Genomic DNA, 21,945 nt, shown 5'->3' on the forward strand with positions numbered 1-21,945 from the left:
AAACACTTTAGCCGCAGGATTTTGCAAAAATGGGAAGGTTAATGAGGCAATCATTCTTTTTGATCTGATGTTGGAAGACAAGAACTATGTTAAACCAGAGGTATACCTGTTAATTCTGCGCCCGCCGCTTGCACTGTCCTTATCTCCTGATGGACGAAACTACGTTTGATCCTGTAATATCCAAGAACCCAATCCCTAATTTCCCCTTCATCTTCGTACTTTCTTTTCCGTACGTAAATGTATAGATGTGTATATACATTTGTATCACGATTCTTTTGTGCTATCGCAGGATCTGATTCACGCCATTTTCAAGCTCGTTTGGAGCCGAAGAGCTCTCGGTTAGAATCTCGTCGCATTTCAATCTCTAGTTTCAGTTTCTTCTTCTGATTTCTCTGTCTAAATTCTACATTTTATCGGCAGAGCGCGAGAAAAATGACTGCATTGAGGCTCTGGAAGGAGAGGTACTTGATGCTCCCTCGCGTATTTCGAAGTCTTTTAATTTCTTTCTCCAGTTTAGTTTTAGTTTCTGTTTCAACGTTAACCTATTAAATCGATAGCTGAAAAAGTGTATGCATATTGAACTGGGGAATTGGATTTATTAGGTCAGAATCTCTCTCGCATTCTTAATTCAGTGGGCGATCGGACTCTATTCCACTCGAAACGCGGTATACCAGTGGAATGCCTGTATTATTTTTCTGGTGATTGTTCTTTTTGTTACTAAGGATCAGTGTTCTGTACTGATTGTACCAGTAGGAAATTTAATGATCTCACCGTATGGCAAATATCATAATGAATTGGCGGATAAGATGAGATTAATCTATGAATTCACACTAGATGTGATTATTTAGGTCATGATGCCTCAGGTGTCCCCAAATAGTCAGACTGTTTGATGGTTTTCAATCCCCTCTCTGTTGTCTTGCTGTATTTACCAGTTGCTAGTAATGTATTTTGTGTTTTTCCCTTTATACAAAATCCAGGAAGATAAAATGCAGGTGAAAAGTTGCAGAAGTGTTGGTGTGGAAATGCTGTCTGGAAATTATTTTCCATCTTTTCAACACTTTTAGGAACTTTTACTTCCTGTGATGAAACAAATAACTTTCATGCTTTTTGTGGAAATAATATGAAGGTATAATTGACATCTGTGACATTGTTGAAACGTGCAAGGTGATCTTAGTTTTTATTTTGTTCTTTTTAAGTGCTCTATAATTGTAGATTACTGAATAATTTCAGATTACTAGAGTTTAGAAAGTCCTTGTTGAGGGTCCATGAACCATAATTGTGATTGAGCACGTTAGCATTAGAAAATATTCAGTTATGTGATCGATAACTGTTGGTTCACGGAAATAATCAAGGAAGAGATCTTCTAGAAGTGTCCAGATCTGAAATAGGATATTTCCTTTTTTCAGGTTTAGAAAACTTTCATATGTATCTTTGTGTATCTTTCCTTTTGTAATTAGATTAGCTTCCTTTCCTTTTTTTTTGTAATTAGATTAGCTTCCTTATAGCTAGTTTCCTTATATTGTATTCTTTTCCTCTATAAAGAGGATGTAGCCGTGTACATTCAAATTAATCCAAGAATCATTCTAATTTCCCCAATATCCTCTTGTTCATCCTAAAACCCTAAAGTGCCTTCATTGCACTTCTTCTTCTTTCCAAAGCCTCTAGTGCTTCGTCTCTTTTCAACCATTGTTCGAGCTTTCAATATCCTCTCCTCTTAGCTGTTTTTTTTTTTCCACTAATTATGTCTGAGATATCCAAAGCAACCCCTACCATGACCACTGTAGAATCCAATCCAAGCGATTAATAGCCAATAAGAGCATGAGACCTCCCTGGGATGCACCATTCCTACCGGTTAGATGATAGGAATTCCCTGCAATGGGCTCAACTTGTGAGAACGTTCCTCAAGGGCCGAGGGAAGATTGGTTAGTTGACTGGACCCTTTCCGAAGGAATCAGATCCTGTCTCCATAGCATGAGATACTGAAGACTCTTTGATCATATCTTGGCTGTGGAGTGCCATGTAGCTAGAGGTGAGTAGAAATTTCATGTTTTTGACTTCAGCTAGGGATATTTGGGAGACTGTGAGGCAAACCTATTCAAAGGTTCAAGATGCCTCGGTTATTTTTGAGATTAAAAGTAAGATTAGTGGAACTAGGCAATGAGCCTCCACTGTAACAAAATGTTACAATAAGATGAAAGGGTTATGGCTGGAACTAGACCACTATCAAGAGATCAAAATGGTGTGCAGTGAGGATGCTACCACCCTCAATCGAATTCATGAAAGAGACAGGATTGTAGAGTTTCTAGTAGACCTAAATCTTGAATATGATTAAGTAAGGATCCAAGTTCTTGGTAGGGAAAAATTACCTGCCCTTAATGAAGTTTTTTCCATTATTAGAAGTAAAGAAAACAGAAAGGGAGCTATGCTTAATGAACATAGTTGTCACGGCCTAAGCCTAACAATTGTCTATCTTCCTATTCGATATGAATGGGAAGATGTTCCCAAAGGAACAGAGTACTAAACCGAGGAAAGAAAGAAGGAGAGAAAGAGAGAGAGAGAGAGAGAATTGAGAGAGAGTAAGAGCGCGCGCGCGCGCAAGAGAGAGAGAGAGAGAGTGAGAGAGGATAAAATATTCAAATATTCTTCATTGATACCCAAAGAAATTGTTAGGAGACAATTTATACAGCCTACCAAGGCAGACTTCTACAACTAGGTGTTTGTAACTGTCTATTGCTAGCTATATCCACATGCACGGATTCCCTAGGCTAACAATCTCTAACAGAATTGGAATTACAACAGTAAGGAAATTACAACAATAAAATAAACAAGAAATTGAAAATTCTTCCTAGGGTCAAGTTCATAGCGTGACATTTCCCCCCTGTTAAAAATTTCTTGTCCTCAAGAAATGCTGAGGAGATTGACCGATCTAGGAAACTGCTTGAGTAAATCAAGAAGATATTCCCAAGTGCTATCCTCAATTGTACCATCTTGCCATTTGACCAGAACCTAGATAAGGGGTGCCCCTTGCTTGTATATGCCTCTTCTGTCCATTATAGCCTTCGGTTCTACGGCCTTACTGATCTCTTTAGGTAGTGTAGGTAAGGAAGGGCTCACCCTTTGTGTTCCTATAGACTTCTTCAAGAGTGAAACGTGAAACACCGGGTGGATGTGAGAGTCTTCTGGGAGCTGCAATCGATAGGCCACCTGCCCAATCTTAGCAATTATGGGAAAGGGTCCATAATACTTAAGACTAAGCTTGGACACCTGTCCTTGAGATATAGATTTCAAATGAGGGTACTTTAGCCACAAATACACCTTCTCCCACAACAAATTCCCCCACTCCTCTTGCGGTTTGAAAATTGCTTCATCCTGTTCTGGGTTGAAGCTAACTCCCTTTTCAGCTGTTGTAAAACCCTCTTTCTTTGTTGCATATAATCCTCCATGGTGGCCACTATTCAATAATTTCCCAATGCTGGTAAGATAGGCGGTTTGTATCCAAATAGGGCCTCGAATGGGGACATTTCAAGGTGAACATAATGAACACCTAAGCTTAAACACTTAGGTTGAATCGAACTTAGGAAAAAATATTCCTCGTTAAAATGCATTAGACCATAGGCGAATCTCTTATACAGGAGGTATCCTACTTATGTTAGAATTCTAATTAGCTACAACACTGTAAAAACTTTCAGATTTTAAGATATATACACTATTATCTCTATTATTTAGGAACTTATCTTTTATCTCCTATAATTTCTTCAGTTTATCTAGAAACTTTATCCGCATTATCTTGGCTTCATTATCCACATCATCTCGGCTTCATCTCTATCTCTAGTTGCATGCCTTGTTGATGTCCTCATCTTCTCACATGGATTCTCAACACCCTCCCTCAAGCTGGTGAATAGATATCTTCTATTCTTAGCTTGCCAATTAAAGCTTCAAATCCTGGTCTTGACATAGCTTTTGTAAGAACATCTGCTTCTTGAGTTTCTGTAGGAACATAAGTTAGCTGGATTCCTCCTTCCTCAATTTCGCTTGTATGAAGTTTCTATCAATCCTCACATGCTTCACCCTATCATGTTGTATAGGATTATTGACAATGCTTATTAATTGGATTATTGACAACGCTTCTAGAAAATATTAACTAGAAGTTTCAAAATTAAAAACAGCCACTGAAATCTGGATGAAATTGGAGTCTCTTTATTTAAAGAAGACTTTATCCAGTAGGCTGTATTTGAAGGCCAAATTCTTCACATATAAGATGCAAGAAAATCAGAAGCTTCAAGAGCATCTTGATGAATTCAATAAACTATGTCTTGACTTAGAGAATATAGGAGTAAACTATGAGGATGAAGATAGAGCCCTAGTTCTTCTTTATTCATTGCCTAAGTCTTATGAAAACTTTGTAGACATTCTTCAACACGGTAGGGACAAGCTATCGTTAGAAGATGTAATAGGAGCCCTAAACTCAAAGGAATTGAGAATAAAAATGGAAGTAAAATCCACCCCTAGTGATGCCCTAACCGTAAGGTCTAGGAGTACCAAGAAGGACTCAAAAGGGAAAAGGGGAAAGTCTAGATCAAAGTCTAGAAATGGAAAGGGCCCTATTAAATGCTACTATTGCCAGGAGGAAGGGCATATCAAGAGATACTGCCCTAAAAGAAAGAAAGACATGGCTGAAAAGAAGACATCCGATGGTGGAGCAAACTTAGTTGACCTTGGATATGACAGTTCAGAGGCCTTGATTGTCACAGAAATAGCTGGAAATAATAGTTGGGTGATGGATTCAGGTTATTCTTTCCACATGACCCCTAGGAGGCATTGGCTGCAAAACTATAGAGAAATCAATGGGGGTAAGGTCTTGCTGGGCAATGACCATGAGTGCAGGGTTATAGGAGTGGGTGATGTGAGGTTAAGGATGAATGATGGCACGGTTATGACTCTTTGCAGTCAGGCATGTGTCTGATCTCAAGAGGAACTTGGTTTCCCTTGGAGAATTAGACAGAAATGGCCTAAAATTCAAAGAAGAGACAGGGGCCATATCAGTGGCCAAGGGGTCACTTGTCTGCATGAAAGCTAAACTGCAGAATGAAATTTATATCTTACAAGCCTCCACCTTAAGTGGTGAGGCTGCAGCAGTAAGTAGCAAATCCCAAGATTTGGCAAAACTGTGGCACCTAAGGATGTCACATATAAGTGAGCAAGGGCTCAAGGAGTTAGCTAAACAAGGGATTTTAGAAAATAACCAAGTCTCAGTTTTGTCCAAATGTGAGTCTTGTATCTATGGAAAGGCAGCAAAACTTAGGTTTAATAAGACTGTCATTCACTCATCTAAGTCTATCTTAGATTATATACATTCGGACCTGTGGGGACCAGCCCAAACCCCAACCCATGGAGGTTCTAGATATTTCTTTTCTATCATAGATGATTATTCTAGAATGTTGTGGGTTTATGTGCTAAAAACTAAAGATCAAACTTATGAGACCTTTAGAAATTGGAAGACAATGGTAGAAGCTCAAATGGGCAAGAAAATTAAAACCATTAGAACAGATAATGGATTGGAATTCTGCAATAAGGAATTCAATGAAATGTGCAAAGAAAATGGCATAATTAGGCACTTAACAGTGCCTGGAAATCCCCAGCAAAACGGGGTGGTTGAGAGAATGAACCGGACAATTTTAGAAAGGGTAAGATGCATGTTATTCCATGCACATTTGCCAAAAAATTTATGGGGGGAAGCAGTATCCACTACAGCCCATATTCTCAACCGAACCCCATCTAAAGCCATAGATTTGCAAACTCCTTATGAGAAATGGACAGGCCACAAGCCTAGTCTTTCTCACCTTAGAGTATTTGGGTGCTTAGCCTATGCTCATGTGAAGCAAGGCAAGCTTGAACCCAGGGCTAAGAAATGTCTCTTTATAGGTTACCCAACCGGTGTGAAGGGATATAAACTATGGAACCTTGAACAAGAAGGACCTAGGACAATAATCTCAAGGGATGTGACATTTGATGAGTCAACTACTATGAGTCTAAGCAAAAATGAAACCCAGAAGGACCTAGATAGAAATGAGGACTCTATGAAGATAGATATTCAAGGTATAGAGTCTGAAATAGAGCCTGAACCAGATCTGGGCCAAAATGATCAGGTCCAAGAAGAAGATCAGGATGCTGAAACCTCTCAATATGAGGAAGAAGAGGCTAACAGTGATGCTGATTCTAGCATTGGTGATCAGCCAAACCCAAATAGGTATAGTGTGGCTAGAGATAGGCAGCCTAGAGTCCGCAGGCCACCTTTTAGGTTTGGCTTCTCAGATTTAGTAGCCTATGCTTTATACAGTGCTTCCAAAATTTCTAATGAAGAGCCTCAATCCTATGACCAAGCTATAGCATCTAAGGATTCCCAAAAATGGATAGAAGCCATGAAATCAGAAATATCTTCCCTTAAGAAAAACCAAACCTGGGAACTGGTAGAAAAACCAAAAGGGAAAATGATTGTAAGCTGCAAATGGCTCTACAAAATAAAAGAAGGGGCTGATGAAAATTCTAAGCCTAGATTCAAAGCTAGGCTAGTTGCTAGAGGGTTTACTCAAGTCCAAGGGGTTGATTACAATGAAGTTTTCTCCCCAGTTGTAAGGCATACATCAATAAGGGTTTTGCTGGCCATCACTGCCCAATTAGACTTGAAATTGGAGCAGATGGATGTTACTGCAGCTTTCCTTCATGGAGACTTGGAAGAAAAGATATATATGATCCAACCTAGAGGTTTTGAAGTTAAGGATAAAGTGGAGAAAGTTTGTTTGCTCAAAAAGTCTTTCTATGGGCTCAAACAATCTCCTAGGCAATGGTATCGTCGATTTGATACTGTTATGATAGGTCAAGGATATTCAAGATGTTCCTATGACTGCTGTGTGTATCTTAAGCACATATCTCCTAGCATTTCAATATACTTACTGTCATATGTGGATGGCATGCTTATTGCAAGTCAATCCCATAGAGAAATTCAGCAACTTAAGCAGAAATTAAAGGCTGAATTTGAAATGAAGGAGCTAGGTGAGGCTAGAAAGATTCTAGGGATGGAAATCTCTAGGGATAGACAGCATAGGAAAATTTTCTTATCTCAAAAATCCTATATAGAAAAGCTACTATCTAGGTTTGGTATGGTTGTTTCAAAACCAGTGAGTGTGCCGTTTGCACCTCATTTCAAATTATCTTCAAATCAGTCCCCTAAAGATGAGGTGGAGAGAAGAGAAATGGAGAAAATTCCATACTCAAATGCTGTTGGCAGCCTAATGTATGGAATGGTGTGTACTCGCCCCGATCTAGCTCATGCAATGAGTGTAGTTAGCCGCTTCATGGCAAACCCAGGTAGATCCCATTGGATGGCTGTAAAATGGATGCTTAGATACCTAAGGGGCACTAGCAAGAATGTATTGTCCTATGGTGGAGCTAAGATAGGAGAAAAACCTAGTATTCTAGGCTTCTCGGATGCAGATTATGCTGCTGATCTTGATAAGCGTAGGTCCACAACTGGTTATGTTTTTAAGTTGGGATTCCTCTATTAGTTGGAAGTCTAGCCTCCAACATGTGGTAGCTTTATCCACTACCGAGGCAGAATATATAGCTGTTGCTGATGCAATTAAAGAGGCTATATGGCTTAAGGGGTTAGTGGGAGAGCTTCTAGGTTTAGAGGTTAAAGTCACTTTGATGTGTGATAGTCAAAGTGCTATACATTTATCAAAGAACCAGGCTCACCATGAGAGGATAAAACACATAGATATTAGGTATCATTTCATTAGGGATATCATTGAAAATAAACTTGTTGATCTAATCAAAGTTGCAGGTGAAAATAATACTGCAGATATATTTACTAAAGCTGTTCCAGTTTCAAAGCTTCAGCAACATATCAAGCAGCTGAATTTTATTCCAGATCAGAATTGAAGATGGAGCAGGAGTGCAGGAAGCTAAAGTGCAGTGAATCTAATTCAAATGCGTGGAGAATTGTGAAGTCATTTGTTTTTAGATTAGTTTCTGTTCTTAGTATTCCCTTTGGGAAGTCTGTTAGCATATTTTTCATTTTGTAATTTGTATTAGTTAGTTTGTTTCCAAGCTGTCCGGTAATTGGTTAAATCCAGTCAGGGTAGGGGCAGTTAGTTGTAACTGCTTTGCCCGCCTCTATGCTTTATAAATAGGGGCTGGGAGGGCTCGGTTGTGAGGGTGAGATCTCAGGATTATCTTGTAAGGGTTGTGCGGGTGAGCTAGGCTGAGAGATTCTGTATTTCTCTTGGGATTTCTTCTCTTGGTAGTCTAGGGTTTTTAGACTAAGGGAAAAGAGAGAGTTTCCTAGTTCATATAATTACTGTAAAGTTGTCAAGATAGTGGAGATTTCATGGGCCTAAGGCAGTCTGGATGTAAGTCTCTTTTATGAGACTGAACCAGGATAAAATCTTGTGTCTCTTGCTGTGTTTTATTGCTGTGTTCTATTCCTATTATTGTTCTTCCTATCGAGTGATTGTGTGTATTATTTGGGGTATAATCAGTGAGTCTTAAAGGGGTAGTTTGCTGTGAGTGTGTGGCGGTCTTAAGGACTACAAAGAAAAATCACATCACAGTCCATATCTCTTGTTAACTTGCTAACAATTAACAAATTGCATGTCAAATTTGGCACATATAGTATTGTTTTAAGTTGCAGTCCAGCCACACATACACTTCCATGTCCCTTAACAATAGACATACTCCCATCTGCCATCAACACTATTAGCTTCTTATTTTGAGGCTGAAATTTCTCAAAAAACAGGGTTGATCCGGTCATGTGATCGGATGCCCCGGTATCAACAATCCACCCTTTTTCATTCATTCTCCTAGTAGTTAGAGAGTACTTTAAGTTGCCTCTTTGGGCCAATGATGCAGATGTATTGGCTGCTGGTGTGTCAAGATCCTTTGTCAATTGAGTGTTGTTCAGTAACTACTGTAAAATCTGCATCTGGTCACTAGTTAGAGTCATATTTACACCTTTCTCGAGTATAGGAGGAGCTGTAACTGAAGTTGTATATGCTCTCTCTTTTTCTTTTCTATTCTTGGGTTTCCAATTAGCTGGCTTTCCATGTAATTTCCATTTGACTTGTTGCAATATTCACACCATGGTTTATCCCTAGGAAATTCCTCCCTCTTGGTTGTGACAAGTGTCGACCCTGCACTTGGATCTCTTGCTAGTAGCATAACTCGTTTTCTGCTTTCCTCTCTCCTTACCTCGGCAAATGCCTCTCGGAGGGAAGGAAGAGGTTTTGCACCAAGTAGGGGGCCTCTCACTTCATCTAGATCGGAATTTAGACCCTGGAGGAAATCAAAAATCTTTCTTTCTCTAGCATCTTGCCATACTTCATACTGTCAGCTGTCCACTCCCAGCTTGGATCATAAAAGAGATCAATCTCTTGCCAAAGCTCTTGCAAAGTATTGTAATATTCAGTTACACTCGCATTACCTTGCCTAGTGGTTCTAATGGTTGATCTTATCTTGAAACATTGGGCAGTATTTTCGAGATCAGAGTATGTTTCTTGGACTGCATCCCACGCCTCCTTAGCTGTCTTGTAGAAGAGGTATGTGCGACCAATTTTCAGCTCCATTGAGTTGATGAGCCATGCCATTATAATCGCGTTCTCGATCTCCCATCTTTGGTAATCAGTAGAAGTTTTTGGTGGTGCAACAACCTCCCCAGATAAGTAGCCACACTTGCCTTTTCCTTTGATCACCAATGTGACCGATTGACACCACTCTCGAAAATTATGGCCATTCAATCAGTGTTGAGTGATCTACAGACTTTGGCTCTCGAATGACAGGTGCAGTCCTTGATTCACCATTGGTTGAGGGTTAGGATTAGGGGATGATTCTGTAGATGCCGTAGATGTTGGAGTAGCATGGCTGCTGCAGGGATACGGCTGGATAACTCAGACTCGGATCAATCAAGCTCTGATACCATGAACAGAATGAACACCTAAGCTTAAACACTTAGGTTGAATCGAACTTAGGAAAAAATATTCTTTGTTAAAATGCATTAGACCATAGGCGAATCTCTTATACAGGAGGTATCCTACTTATGTTAGAATTCTACTTAGCTACAACACTGTAAAAACTTTCAAATTCTAAGATATATACATTATTATCTCTATTATTTAGGAACTTATCTTTTATCTCCTATAATTTCTCTAGTTTATCTAGAAACTTTATCCGCATTATCTTGGCTTCATTATCCGCATCATCTCAGCTTCATCTCTATCTCTAGTTGCATGCCTTGTTGATGTCCTCATCTTCTCACACGGATTCTCAACACAAGGGATGTGTGGTGGTTGAAATTGTACCACCATTGGGCCAAAGATAGCCACCTGTGCCAGCTCTTAGGATGTAGGAAACTCACACACCTTAAGTACGTTTCTAAGTTTTGATTAACTCTTTTTGTTTGACCATCAGTCTGGGGATGATAAGCTATGGACATGTTCAACTTTGTTCCCAATGCTTTCATGAGCTCCCGCCACAACAGGCTAGTAAAAATCTTATCACGGTCTAATATTATGGTCTTAGGAATCCCATGCATTTTCACCATTTGATCTAGAAAAATTCTAGCCACATTTTGGGCTGTAAAGGGGTGAGTGAGCCCTATAAAATGAACAAATTTAGTCAGCCTATCGACTACCACCAAAATGCTGTCCTTACCTCCCGACCTTGGTAGCTCCTCAATAAAATCCATTGATAAGCTTTCTCATGCTTGGTCTGGAATGGGTAATGGCTACAAAAGGCTCGGATAGGCCACAGTTTCTCTCTTGCACCACTTGCAGATGTCACAGGCTGTTACAAACTCCTTCACTTTTGTTTTGAGTCCGGGCCAAAAGAACAATTGCTTCACTCTAAGGTAGGTATTCTGCGCCCTTGAATGTCCCCCTATCGCAGACTCATGTAGGGACTGTATTATCCTCCTCTTGAGTTCACCATTGTTCCCTACCACTAGCCTTCCTTGGTATCTCAGCATACCCCCAACCAAGGAATATTAATCCCTCTCTTCCCTGCTGACAGCCACCTTTTCCAACAAGGCCTTTACCTTCTCATCCCCTTCATAGCTGGCTAGAATCTAACTGCATTTCTTACTGCACTGGTGTTCTTTGCTGCAATTGACATGTCTCTCTTAGACAACTTCCTTTCTGTCTATCCTCATTCGATTCTTCCTGTGACGTGACTTCCAAGATCTATCAACGCTATCATCTTTACTTTTCTTGCATTCATCCAAAAGCCCTCATGTACATAAAATTCTGGGAGTCAAACATGCTTGATTTTTGACTTCTAAATTGGGGAGAAAAGTGTAGTTTAAATTCTGATTATTTTTTAGGAAAAAGTTATTTGTGATTCTTAAGATTGAAGACTGAAAAGCCAGAACCCCCCCACCCCCCCCCCCCCCCCCCCCCCAAAAAAAAAAGAAAAAGAAAAAGAAAAAGAAATTGTCAATGCCTTTCCCCGTACCCTCTTTCATGTTTGATTAGGAGGATATAATGGATGTTTTTCTTGAAACAATTTTCTGGAATTTACTAACTCAGTTTCAACAGTACAAAGTGGTGTTAATATTTGCAACTAATTCTAAGGGCTTGGAATCCATTTATGCCAAAGCTTGAAATTATTCACATTGAATGTTTTATGTTCTGTAAAATCTTAGATCTGCTCATTTCTATATGTATTTACTTACTGAGTTATGAATTGACAGTTCATGGTTGTATTATATATAGGTCACAGCTGGAATGTCCAAGAAAAGTCGGCCTACCTCTGGTAAGCAACTCTAAAGTTGTTGAAAGATACTCGTGTTGAAAAAATCTGTTTGAGTTGATTATTGACATAATAATAGTATTTTCCATTTGTTATATGTTAAAATGGTTTAATATGTGGATGTAGTGGAACCCTGTGAATACTTTCCACATGCATTCTCATGTTTCAGTTTGTATAAATTCAACTTTGAAAGAATACAATATACATGTAGAAATGAAGTGGTATGTTTTAGATGCTTTTTAACTGTAATATGACTGACAGAGACCAGTTAACTTACTGTTGAATTTCCCCCCCTTGTAATCTTGAGAGTAAGTCATAATTAATATTGAATAAAATTTACAAACAGTGCACTTTGATATTGATAATACAGGTTTAAACCTATTGGTTTTTATTCACCATTAAAATGATGCTGCGCATCTTTGTTCTCTTTACCACATATTGCAATTTATTTTCCTTCACAGGTGGACAAGGATCTGGAAAAGGTTCATATGCATCATTCTGATTATTATGTTTTCACTTTGTTAATTGATGCAGCTAATGCAAATGCTCTGAAGCTGAGCTGTGAACTTCTCCGATTATTTGTTACAGGTGCATACTGGCCTAAAATAAAATTTATGTTCTTCCATGCCTATTCTTTTTTCTTTGCATTATTCTCTCAATATCTCATACGACATTTTTTCTTCTTGTAGAGGCTGTACAACGCTCTGCTACTATAGCTGAAGCAGAGGGTGTTGGCAAAATAGAAGCTACACATTTGGAAAGGATTCTTCCACAACTACTTTTAGATTTTTAAGGTACTGTAATGAATATGAATGTTTGACCTTAATATGGATATGCAACACCTAGGTACCCACCTAAGATTTTGACACTCGGTACTTAAAATGTTGAAATCTTAGGTGTACTTGTTGGTTAACTTGCAGAGAACAATATTTGTTGATGTCTAAATGTACTTCAGAAATCAACTAGAGCAATTATGCAACCTCGTTTGCACAATGGTGAGAGAAGATATCACTTGGTAATGTGGATCCCTGGATTCTTCTTTTGGTTCTTGTTTTTTGGACTTCTGTCTTATTGTCCTTTAATTTGCTTATTTACGTACTTCTATTTGAATTCGAGACTGATACTTCTTGCACATGAAGTTCCATTATACATCATTTCATCTTTTTCTTTATCCTTTCACGTGTTTTTGTCTGATAGAACGGAATTTAGGGCAATGGATAGATATGGCTGGAGGTCTAGAATTCATGTAGCTGGGCACTTAGTGGGACTGCAATAAAACTAATAAAATAAAATAAAGAAAAAGAAAAGAAGATGAATGCAGAAGAATATGTAGTATTCAATATTTTTGAATGTTAGTTTTTACTCTTTCAACATGGATAACAATATGTTGGGACTTCGACATCAGTTATCGCTGGCCAAACATCCCAGAACTGTGCCAGCATAAGTCATGATTTTCCGTGACTGAAGTCTTCAGGACTTGGCTAGGTTGAACTTAGTGAATTGCCAACCGTCGGGAATTCTTATCAATACTTCATCTTGCCAGACATCGTGTATTCCAAAAGATATCTTCCTCTATTTTTATTCACTTGGAGAAGTCATTGCCACTTTGTGCTTATTCTCTTCATCCATTCCAGTCCTCATGCTTTTGCGTCAAGGCTGTCCTTCCTGCTTTTTGAGTCAAGCCTACTGCTTTCTCTTTCGTTCCCTTTACAATATGTTATCTTCTCTTGTGTCAAAGAAAGTCTTGGACATTAAAACCTAGGTAATTTTAAGAAATTAAGTAAACTACTGATGGAGGATCATCAATTATATACACGATTTTCACTGTATTTTGGATGCAGATATGTGATGAATATAGCTTAATGCTACAAGTGTCTTTTGAGTTAGTGTTAACACTCTGGGATTCACTAGTTAAGGTCATGCAATAAATGGACAAAGATTAATAGTAAAACAAAAGCATTTGATGAATAACTTGTTAAATAAAGTAAAACAGTTGAACAATCACTTGATAAGACGACAATTACATGATAGATTACACCTTAGAGGAATAATAGTTGTGCTTGAACATCCTTAAATCTTAATCACATCCCTCAGTTTTGGGATACATTTATTCATGACTACTAGCATATTTAATGCTTGATCTGAGACAACATGCATCTTATATCCTTGCTGTTTGGCCTTTGTTTAGGATCGTCCAGAGTGCAAAAGCAGGCAATCTTAAGAACGAGGAGCATCTGTTCCTCGTATCCATTCCTTATCAGCTTAGGGTCAATTGCTTTATTTGGATCCTCAGATGTCATCACATTTCTCATCCATTTCACCAAGCTCATTTCAGTTGTATGTTGGAAAAACTCATCAGATGGAAGTTTACCAATCACTAGAACTCCTAGCAATACCCCAAAACTGTATATATCACACCTGTCTGTGAACTTCAAGGTCTGATGATACTCTGGAGCAATGTATCCCACAGTTCCTGCCAGATTTGAAGTTGTAACATGTGTGTATGCATCTGGCACTGCCTTTGCGAGCCCAAAATCTGCAATTCTGGGTTCCATGTCGTCATCAAGAAGGATGTTTGCTGGCTTAAGATCTCTGTGAATTATGCGAGGATTATGGCTCATGTGGAGATACTCAAGACCAGCTGCCACCCCCACTGCAATCCTGTGCCGTGCCAACCAATCCAGTTCCCTAGTTCCATCTGAGACCTGAACCAGCATGTCTTGTAAACTGCCATTCTTCATAAACTCATATACAAGGTAATGGCAATCGGGTCGTGAAACATGAGCTAGCAGAGGAAGAAGGTTTCTGTGTCGTATTTGACCCACAGTCTGAATCTCTGATTTAATTTGACGCATCTTCTTGTTCATAAGCTTGCTGTCTTCCTCAGTCAGGTCTGCAGCATCCCTCGGGGGCTGAATTATCTTCTTTATGGCAATTATCTTGCCATCGCTTCCTGGCAACAAAGTCTTGAAAACTTCTCCACATCCACCTCTTCCAATGATTTCAAGTGATGCAACTCCATCTTCTTTCTCCAGGAAAGCCAAATCCTCTGCTTTCTTGATCAGTGGACTGAAGATTGCTGGACCCGAGTCCTTCTTTCGACCCCTAATCAAGACCAGCATTAGCTTGACAAGCACTGAGAAGACCAACCCGCAAACACTTCCAGCCAGGGCTCCAATCAGAAATCCGCCAATCCACTTCCCCAGATTTCTCTTGTGTTTTTTGTGTTTATGTCCTGTTGCTGATGGCCCTGGAGCTTGAGCTGTATTACTCGTTGGGCCAGGACTGTGTGCAGGCGGCATTGCAGAATTCCGATTCCTGGTAGAGGAATTCTCGGCAAGGATATAGCGCTTTGGAACCGCCGCCTTCTCTGTCAATTCCGCTGATAGGTACTCTGCTGGCTTCATTACTGGAATGGGGCCTTCAAGAAAACTGTTACCGGAAATGTTAAATGACCGGAGATTCCTGAAGGACCGAATTGATGCAGGTACTTTCCCGGAGAACATGTTATCTTCCAGGAAAAGTTGCTCAAGGTTGGGAAAGTGCTTCAAGAAATCCAGGTCCCCGGAAAGTTTATTAGAGGAGAGGTCAAGTACTCTTAGGCGCACCAACGATGATACCTCTTGTGGCACCTTGCTGGAGAATTGGTTGTTCCGGAGGTTCAGAATTTCCAGTTTCCGGCAGCCGACGAGTTGAGGTGGGAGTTGGTCAAAGAGGTGGTTGTTTGGGAGGGAGAGCTCTTTTAGCTCGGAGAGTTGTCCAATTGCCGGCGACAAAAACCCGGTGAGCTGGCGTGACTTGAAGACAAGTCCGGTGACTCTGAGCTTATAGGAGTTGTTTGAGATCCTTCGCTCGCATAATACCCCGACGGATTTACATGGATTATGCATATTGAGCAGCGGATCGTTGGTTCCCAAGTCTTCTAGGACAACTTCGAGGGCTTTGAAATCTGAATGGAGGAGACTGAGTCTGGCCTTGGCTAAGATGGATAGACTGAAGAGAAAAAGAAGATAGAGGTGGGCTTTGCCGGAGATGGTGGCCATGTTGGTGCTTCCGGCGGAGGAGAGCGGTGGTCCTGGGCGGCAAGTTCAAAGCTTGGTGATGAGTTATGTAAGCCAATGGGCGCTGACTGTGGACTGCAAAGGCTTAGCCGTGTGGAATTTTTTGGTTAGTGGGGCTGCCGAAGTTACTTGCTCTTTCATGCAATGACCTCAATTTCCAATCTTACCCCTTTGCGGGTTCCCCCTTAATTTCGCGTTTATATCGTTGAGAGTACTTGCGACCACTGCTTTGGAATGCGCAGTATAAGTTATATACTTGTTAAATAAATATACAAAATTTTGTGTAAGTTGACTTTTAGGGAGTAAAATCGCTAAAACTTGCTATCATTAACTAGGAGGTTAATTTCATGTCCTTTTTTTTTTTTTAAAGTATTTTGGTATGGTGAATTATTGTATGAAGAAACAGAGAAAGTGGACACATTATATTATAATTTTGCTTGAGACACTGGGTAAGGTGGTGGGTGTATTAATAGATTTTTGTGCGTAGGTGAGATAAAATTCAACTCTGGCTATACATTTTTAGTTATTAATAAAAAAAACACTGTCTAGCTAGTTTAGTTACGCGCAAGACTATTCATTGCTGAACTTTAATAATAGTGGGATTAGCATATTCAAATGATAACTAGGTTGCCTTACTTTTTTTTATATATGTTGAATTATCAAATAAGTCACTAAATTTTATTCTTAAGATTAATTTAGCAACAGTATTTTAGGAAAGGTCAACTAAGCCATTATATTTTTAAACTTGAGATTAATTTGATTATTGTACTTTAAAAAGTGTTAAATAAATTATTATATTTTTAAATGTGGGATCATGTTAAACTATTAATGCCATGCCATCCAATTGTGGTTTAATTATATTAATTAATTAATGGAGTCAGCTCTATTTTTAATCAAAATACACTTAGTCACAAATATAACCCACATGCTTATAATTTGTATCTTTTTAAAGTATAGTCCTTATTTGTTTTTTTTTTTAAACATAATATTTAATTTAATTTTAAAATTAAAATTTAATTACTTATTTAAGACTTCACTTTTTGATATATATATATATATATGTATGATAGTAGTGGATTTAGTGACGACGTTTTACAAATTGGCAACTGTATTCGACCGTAGCATATGAAGTTGTGGGACCATGTATTTGACAAATTCAACTTCGGGTCGGTAAGTGGAGTTTAATAATAATAATATAATAATAATATCAGTGAGGGGAGTGAGTGACTCCTACCGATAATATCGTGACTTAATTAATTAATAATTATATTATATTATATTTGGTGCAATTGGAATTGGCCTAACGTTATTATCAGGCGGAGTGGACTTTTCCAACTTAATTGGCCTAATAATGATATATCAGTTCTGTCATTTTGCTTTTCCGATTGTACCCTTTCAAAAGAGAAGTGTATTGTATTGGTAGATGATGTTCAGCGGGACCGGGCTACACTTAACATGGTCGACTATTATCCATGATTGACTTGGGACTTGGGAATTGGGACTTGGACTCGTACTCCTTACGGGGAGAAATCCATTTTTATTTTTGTTTTTCTGGATGGGGGTTATTTAACTAATTGCATAATTAATATGGGAACATGAAAATTGGGTGGTCTGTCTGTCTGTCTGTCCCGAGAGCGTGCTTAAGGGCACGCCCATAAGGACTTGACTTGTTGCACTGAGTACTGTTTACGCGTTTAAGTCGTTGATGTCAATAGCAACACCTAGTACTCGGATCGGAGACCAGGCGTTTACTTGCAATTTTACAAAATTGTCCCATTCAGATGCAACTTCTCTTTTCCTGTTTGTAGTTGTGTACAGACAGACTACTGCATTTTTAATTTGGCCCCTGACTTGCAGGCCGATGCACCCAACTAACATTATCGGCTTCTAAATCATTATTGTTAGAATTTTCAATCGAAAATAAATTATAATTAAATTATTAAATACACAAACAAACACAGAAAAATTTAATGTGAAAAAAACTCAAATCGAAAAAAAATCATAAGTAGAAAAAATAATATATCACTACGATGATATTGGTACTATAATAATAATAATATAGCTATAATAATTTCGGAATATTAGATACCTATTTATAGATCTATTACTCATTTATAGATGTATACAAAAAAAAAAAGATTTAAATAAATTCATATTTTAATAAGAATATGAGCCACAAAGAAAATAAATTTTCAATTGTAGATGTATTTCAATCACAATCAAATTTAATATTCTAATCACAGTCAAATTTAAAGTCCCAATATAGTCAAATTTAAATTTTGGGTCGTAATTATAATAAATTCCACCTTGACACAAAATTCAAATATGAAATTATTCATAACTCTTTCTTTCAATTAAATCATAGAGAATTAATCTACTTGATAAATACCAACCAAATACATACAACACTTACTATAATTAACAAGGTTGTTAAAATCAAGATTTTAAGTGGAATCAAATGATGGTCTATAAAATCGAATCGTAAACTTGAATCATAAAGTGATAAGATTTTAGAGACAATTAAAAATACCATTGAATCTATATAAGTATAAGTTTATAATAACATATATAATTTTATAAAAAATAAATTAATATTACTTAATAACATGATTATTTAAATCTCACTCCTTATTATGAATGAAATACATGTTAACTGTTTCAAAATAAATTCATCTATCAATTTAAAAAATACTAAATAATATAAAATTTTTAAATATTATGTTCATTTATCATCATTCATCCATCCACGATGAAAATTTCGAATATTAGTTCATATAATGTAAATTCTTATAAGTCATATGAGTCATAACCTAATAAATAAAAACAACACATTGGCAAATTTCTACATTCCAATCAATAATTATAATAAAAGATTTAATAAACATTCAATTTTTCAAGAAAATCAACAATAATTCACTTTCAAATTTAGAAAACCAACAATAATCAAATTAATGAAGGCAGATAAAGAAGAAACAAATGAAGCATGGCGGATAAGAATCACCAAATCAGACTAAGAAATTGAAAAAGAAGAAACAAAATGAAGAAATTGCAAAAGAAGAAACAAACGAAACTGTATACCCCTTTAAGCTGAATTGATGGCAACATCAAGCAATCGGAGATGTGAATCAATTCGTGTTGCATGGAAACAATGACATAGAGTAGGTGAGCATGGAAATGTTAATTTGTGTTTGTGAATCGACGGTGGATCTGATGGTAGTTTGTGTTTGTGAATCGACAATGACACCAAGCAATCGAAGTTGTGAATCGACAATGACACTGAACACCGAGCAACCATGCAATAAAGGGGAGCGATAGAAGGTTGTGATGAAAGTGTTTGAGAGAGATAAGGGTTCGCAGAGGCAAAGACATCCCTCAAATTAGAATTAATGCTATGTTGGCTAGAGATGGAAAAAATTACCTTTCTGTGCACGAAAGCAAAAATCAATAAAATCGTTGTCCAACTCGAGATTTTACCAAGTTGAATAGGGATTTTGTCAACCAGGCAGTCAATGTCTCGAACCACACTCAAAATATAGATAATAAGATCTGTCTTAGCATACGTTTACTGACCTTACTAACTCCACATTCACCAATGTACTTTTACCCATTTAAATCAAGAGTATTCACATCATCTAAATCTATCTGAGCTAAAATTGCTCACATTTTCACCTGAAAATCTAAGGCCCTGTTCTTTTTTCTATTTTTAAATCGTTTTTAGTTTTTCAAAATAGTGAAAACGTGTTTACTTTTATATTTTCAAAAATGCATTTTTGAAAAAAAAAATCTATAAAGAAAACTCAAAACAATAAAAAATTATTTTAACTGTTTTCATCACAAACATGCTGAAAAATTTTAAAATGCAAAAAATGCTATTGGCAGAAAGAACATGTTTTCAGCAATCTCAAAACACAAAATTGAAAATGAATTCGATACTCAAAATTGAAAATTGAAAATTGAAACACGAAGAGAACAACCCCTAATATTTCGGTCCAACAATGAAATATCATATTTCAAAGTTACCATTGCCAATATCAAATAACTCCAAATAGTGTCAAAAGATTGATAAAGAAAGACCTAACATAAAATAGATCAGGATAGCAGATCTGGACAACAAGTCTTGAAGAGATAGATTTGGATCTATCAAATATGGGCTAATTAGACTAGTAAGTCGAATTTGGTCTGAATGGATCAAATATGGCGAATTTGGGTCAAGATTTGCTAGATTCGAGCAAATTTGGACAAGTAAAGCTCGAAAGGCCAAAGACTATAGAGAACTCATCGACGATAATGGTACATGACTACTAGAGAAGGCAAAGGTGAACAGACGTAATCATCGGCGATCGAAGAAGAAAGATGACAACCAAAAAGATGGATGGTCAATGACAATGACGGATGGCGTATGGGCCATCTTTGATGGTGACAGAAAGAACAAATGAGAAGGTTGACAGTTGGTTGTGATGGCTGGTGAAGATGAACAGATAGTTAGAGAAGATGAAGGCGAACCAACTGTCAGTCTTGCCGATTGAAAAACCCATGATGGTTGGTGGATGGCAAAGGTGAATGGACGGTTGATCAATGGTAGTTAACAAGTGACTGATGGCAACGACGGGGTAGCGATAAGAAAACTTAGGTGACAAAGAAGATGAAGGGTTTCAGATCTGATAACTGAGATTTGCCAAAATGTTAATGGTTTGATCCAATGGCTTTGATACTAGTTTGTTAGGATTTTGAATTGAAAACAAACCACAATCAAACCATCAAATACACAAACGAACATAGAAATTTAACACGAAAAATCCAAAGAGAAAAAACTAATAGCAAAAAGAATAAAAATATCACTATGATGATATTGCTATTATAATAATGATATAACTGCAATAATTTTAGAGTATTGGGTACTTATTAAATATATATACAAAAAAAGATTTAAACAAATTCATATTCTAATCAGAAGATAAACATGAAGAAGATAAATGTTGATGAGTCTAAAAGAAGATAAATATTAAATTATAGCAATCAAAGTCAAATTTGAAGTCCCAATACAGTCAAATTTGAATATCAGTTATCTTTCTTCTTTTCTTCTTCTTGGCTCTCTTTGGACTATTCATCTGTGCTTAGAGGCTGAGTTGAGCTGATTTGTTACTTGTGCTTCGTTGGGACTGGGTCTCCATTTGCAATACATGCATTTAGGAACACTAGGAAGGATTCTAGCATCAAAACCATGTCAAGAGCACTGTAGAACAGAAGATTAAGGCCATGTCAATGACATAGATTAAAGATATGGCTGGTGTTAAATTGGTGAAAATGACATAACATAAAAGGGTAAAATGAAAAGATAGCTGGTCTTTATTCCCTTGTTTATGAAAAGTTCAGTTTTGGGCCTAATGTGGGAGACAGAATAGAATAAGGACTAAAGCTCTTAAATTTAATTATACCTTTTGGAAGGAAGCCACATGAGGTAAGATATTATACTTCTTTTGGTTTCTTGATCCTAGTCTCAATCAGCCTTCACTAAACCGATTCAAGATGGATTTTATATATGGAGAGAGACTTTTTATGAGGGTGAGAGAGCTTGGATGCAGGGTTTGGGCACATTCTGAGACATTTGGAACAAGAAAAACCAGAACGAAAAACCATAGCATGAAAATAGAATGTAAATCGCCACTCCAATAACTCTTAGTAGTCTTCATATACTTTTAACATATTATTATGACAACGAACATGCGGTAATCTCAAGCTTGCAAAAAGTGAGTTACAACCTCAGACATCTCATACTAGCATATAATCACTCTGTGGTAATAATAGTAACACTTGTAGACTTGATACTTGGGATCACTAGGAAGAAACTTCAAGCCAAACCAAGCATGAAAAACCATCCTCCTGTTGAGAAGATAAAATTGTATTAGTTATATTTAATAATCCGTATTTAATAGTCTATATTGGTATGTGTAGTTTACTATTAATTATGTGGTGAATATCCAAGAGTCACTTTTGTGGTTCTATAAATATTACTCAGTATGAATCACAATCGTTAGGGTTTTGGAAATATTTATAGAATTTCCTCATTTGTTTCTTTTCTCCAACA

The 21,945-nt window shown here is 37.4% G+C and overlaps 2 protein-coding genes across 6 annotated transcripts; one reads left to right on the plus strand and one right to left on the minus strand.

Moving 5' to 3' along the window:
- The first annotated feature begins 36 nt into the window (after positions 1-36).
- On the plus strand, positions 37-16,147 carry LOC127795114 (protein MHF2 homolog). 5 transcript variants are annotated; one of them, XM_052326568.1, is made up of 9 exons: positions 37-173; positions 290-338; positions 421-461; positions 603-665; positions 11,763-11,802; positions 12,334-12,387; positions 12,489-12,593; positions 12,720-12,814; positions 13,988-16,147. In XM_052326568.1, exons 1-7 carry the CDS (start codon positions 150-152, stop codon positions 12,590-12,592), a joined length of 375 nt encoding a protein of 124 aa, XP_052182528.1. In that variant the 5' UTR covers positions 37-149; the 3' UTR covers position 12,593; positions 12,720-12,814; positions 13,988-16,147. The 5 variants fall into 5 exon arrangements, with proteins under 5 accessions (XP_052182528.1, XP_052182529.1, XP_052182530.1 ...); XM_052326569.1 differs by having other exon boundaries at positions 12,720-12,794; XM_052326570.1 differs by lacking the exon at positions 12,720-12,814.
- On the minus strand, positions 13,759-15,842 carry LOC127795113 (leucine-rich repeat receptor-like serine/threonine/tyrosine-protein kinase SOBIR1). Its single transcript, XM_052326567.1, has one exon. The coding sequence runs from the start codon at positions 15,840-15,842 to the stop codon at positions 13,929-13,931; it is 1,914 nt and encodes a 637-aa protein (XP_052182527.1). The 3' UTR covers positions 13,759-13,928.
- Positions 16,148-21,945: the final 5,798 nt, after the last annotated feature.

This window comes from Diospyros lotus, chromosome 2, assembly GCF_014633365.1.
Source record: "Diospyros lotus cultivar Yz01 chromosome 2, ASM1463336v1, whole genome shotgun sequence".
NCBI classification, from domain to species: Eukaryota; Viridiplantae; Streptophyta; class Magnoliopsida; order Ericales; family Ebenaceae; genus Diospyros; species Diospyros lotus.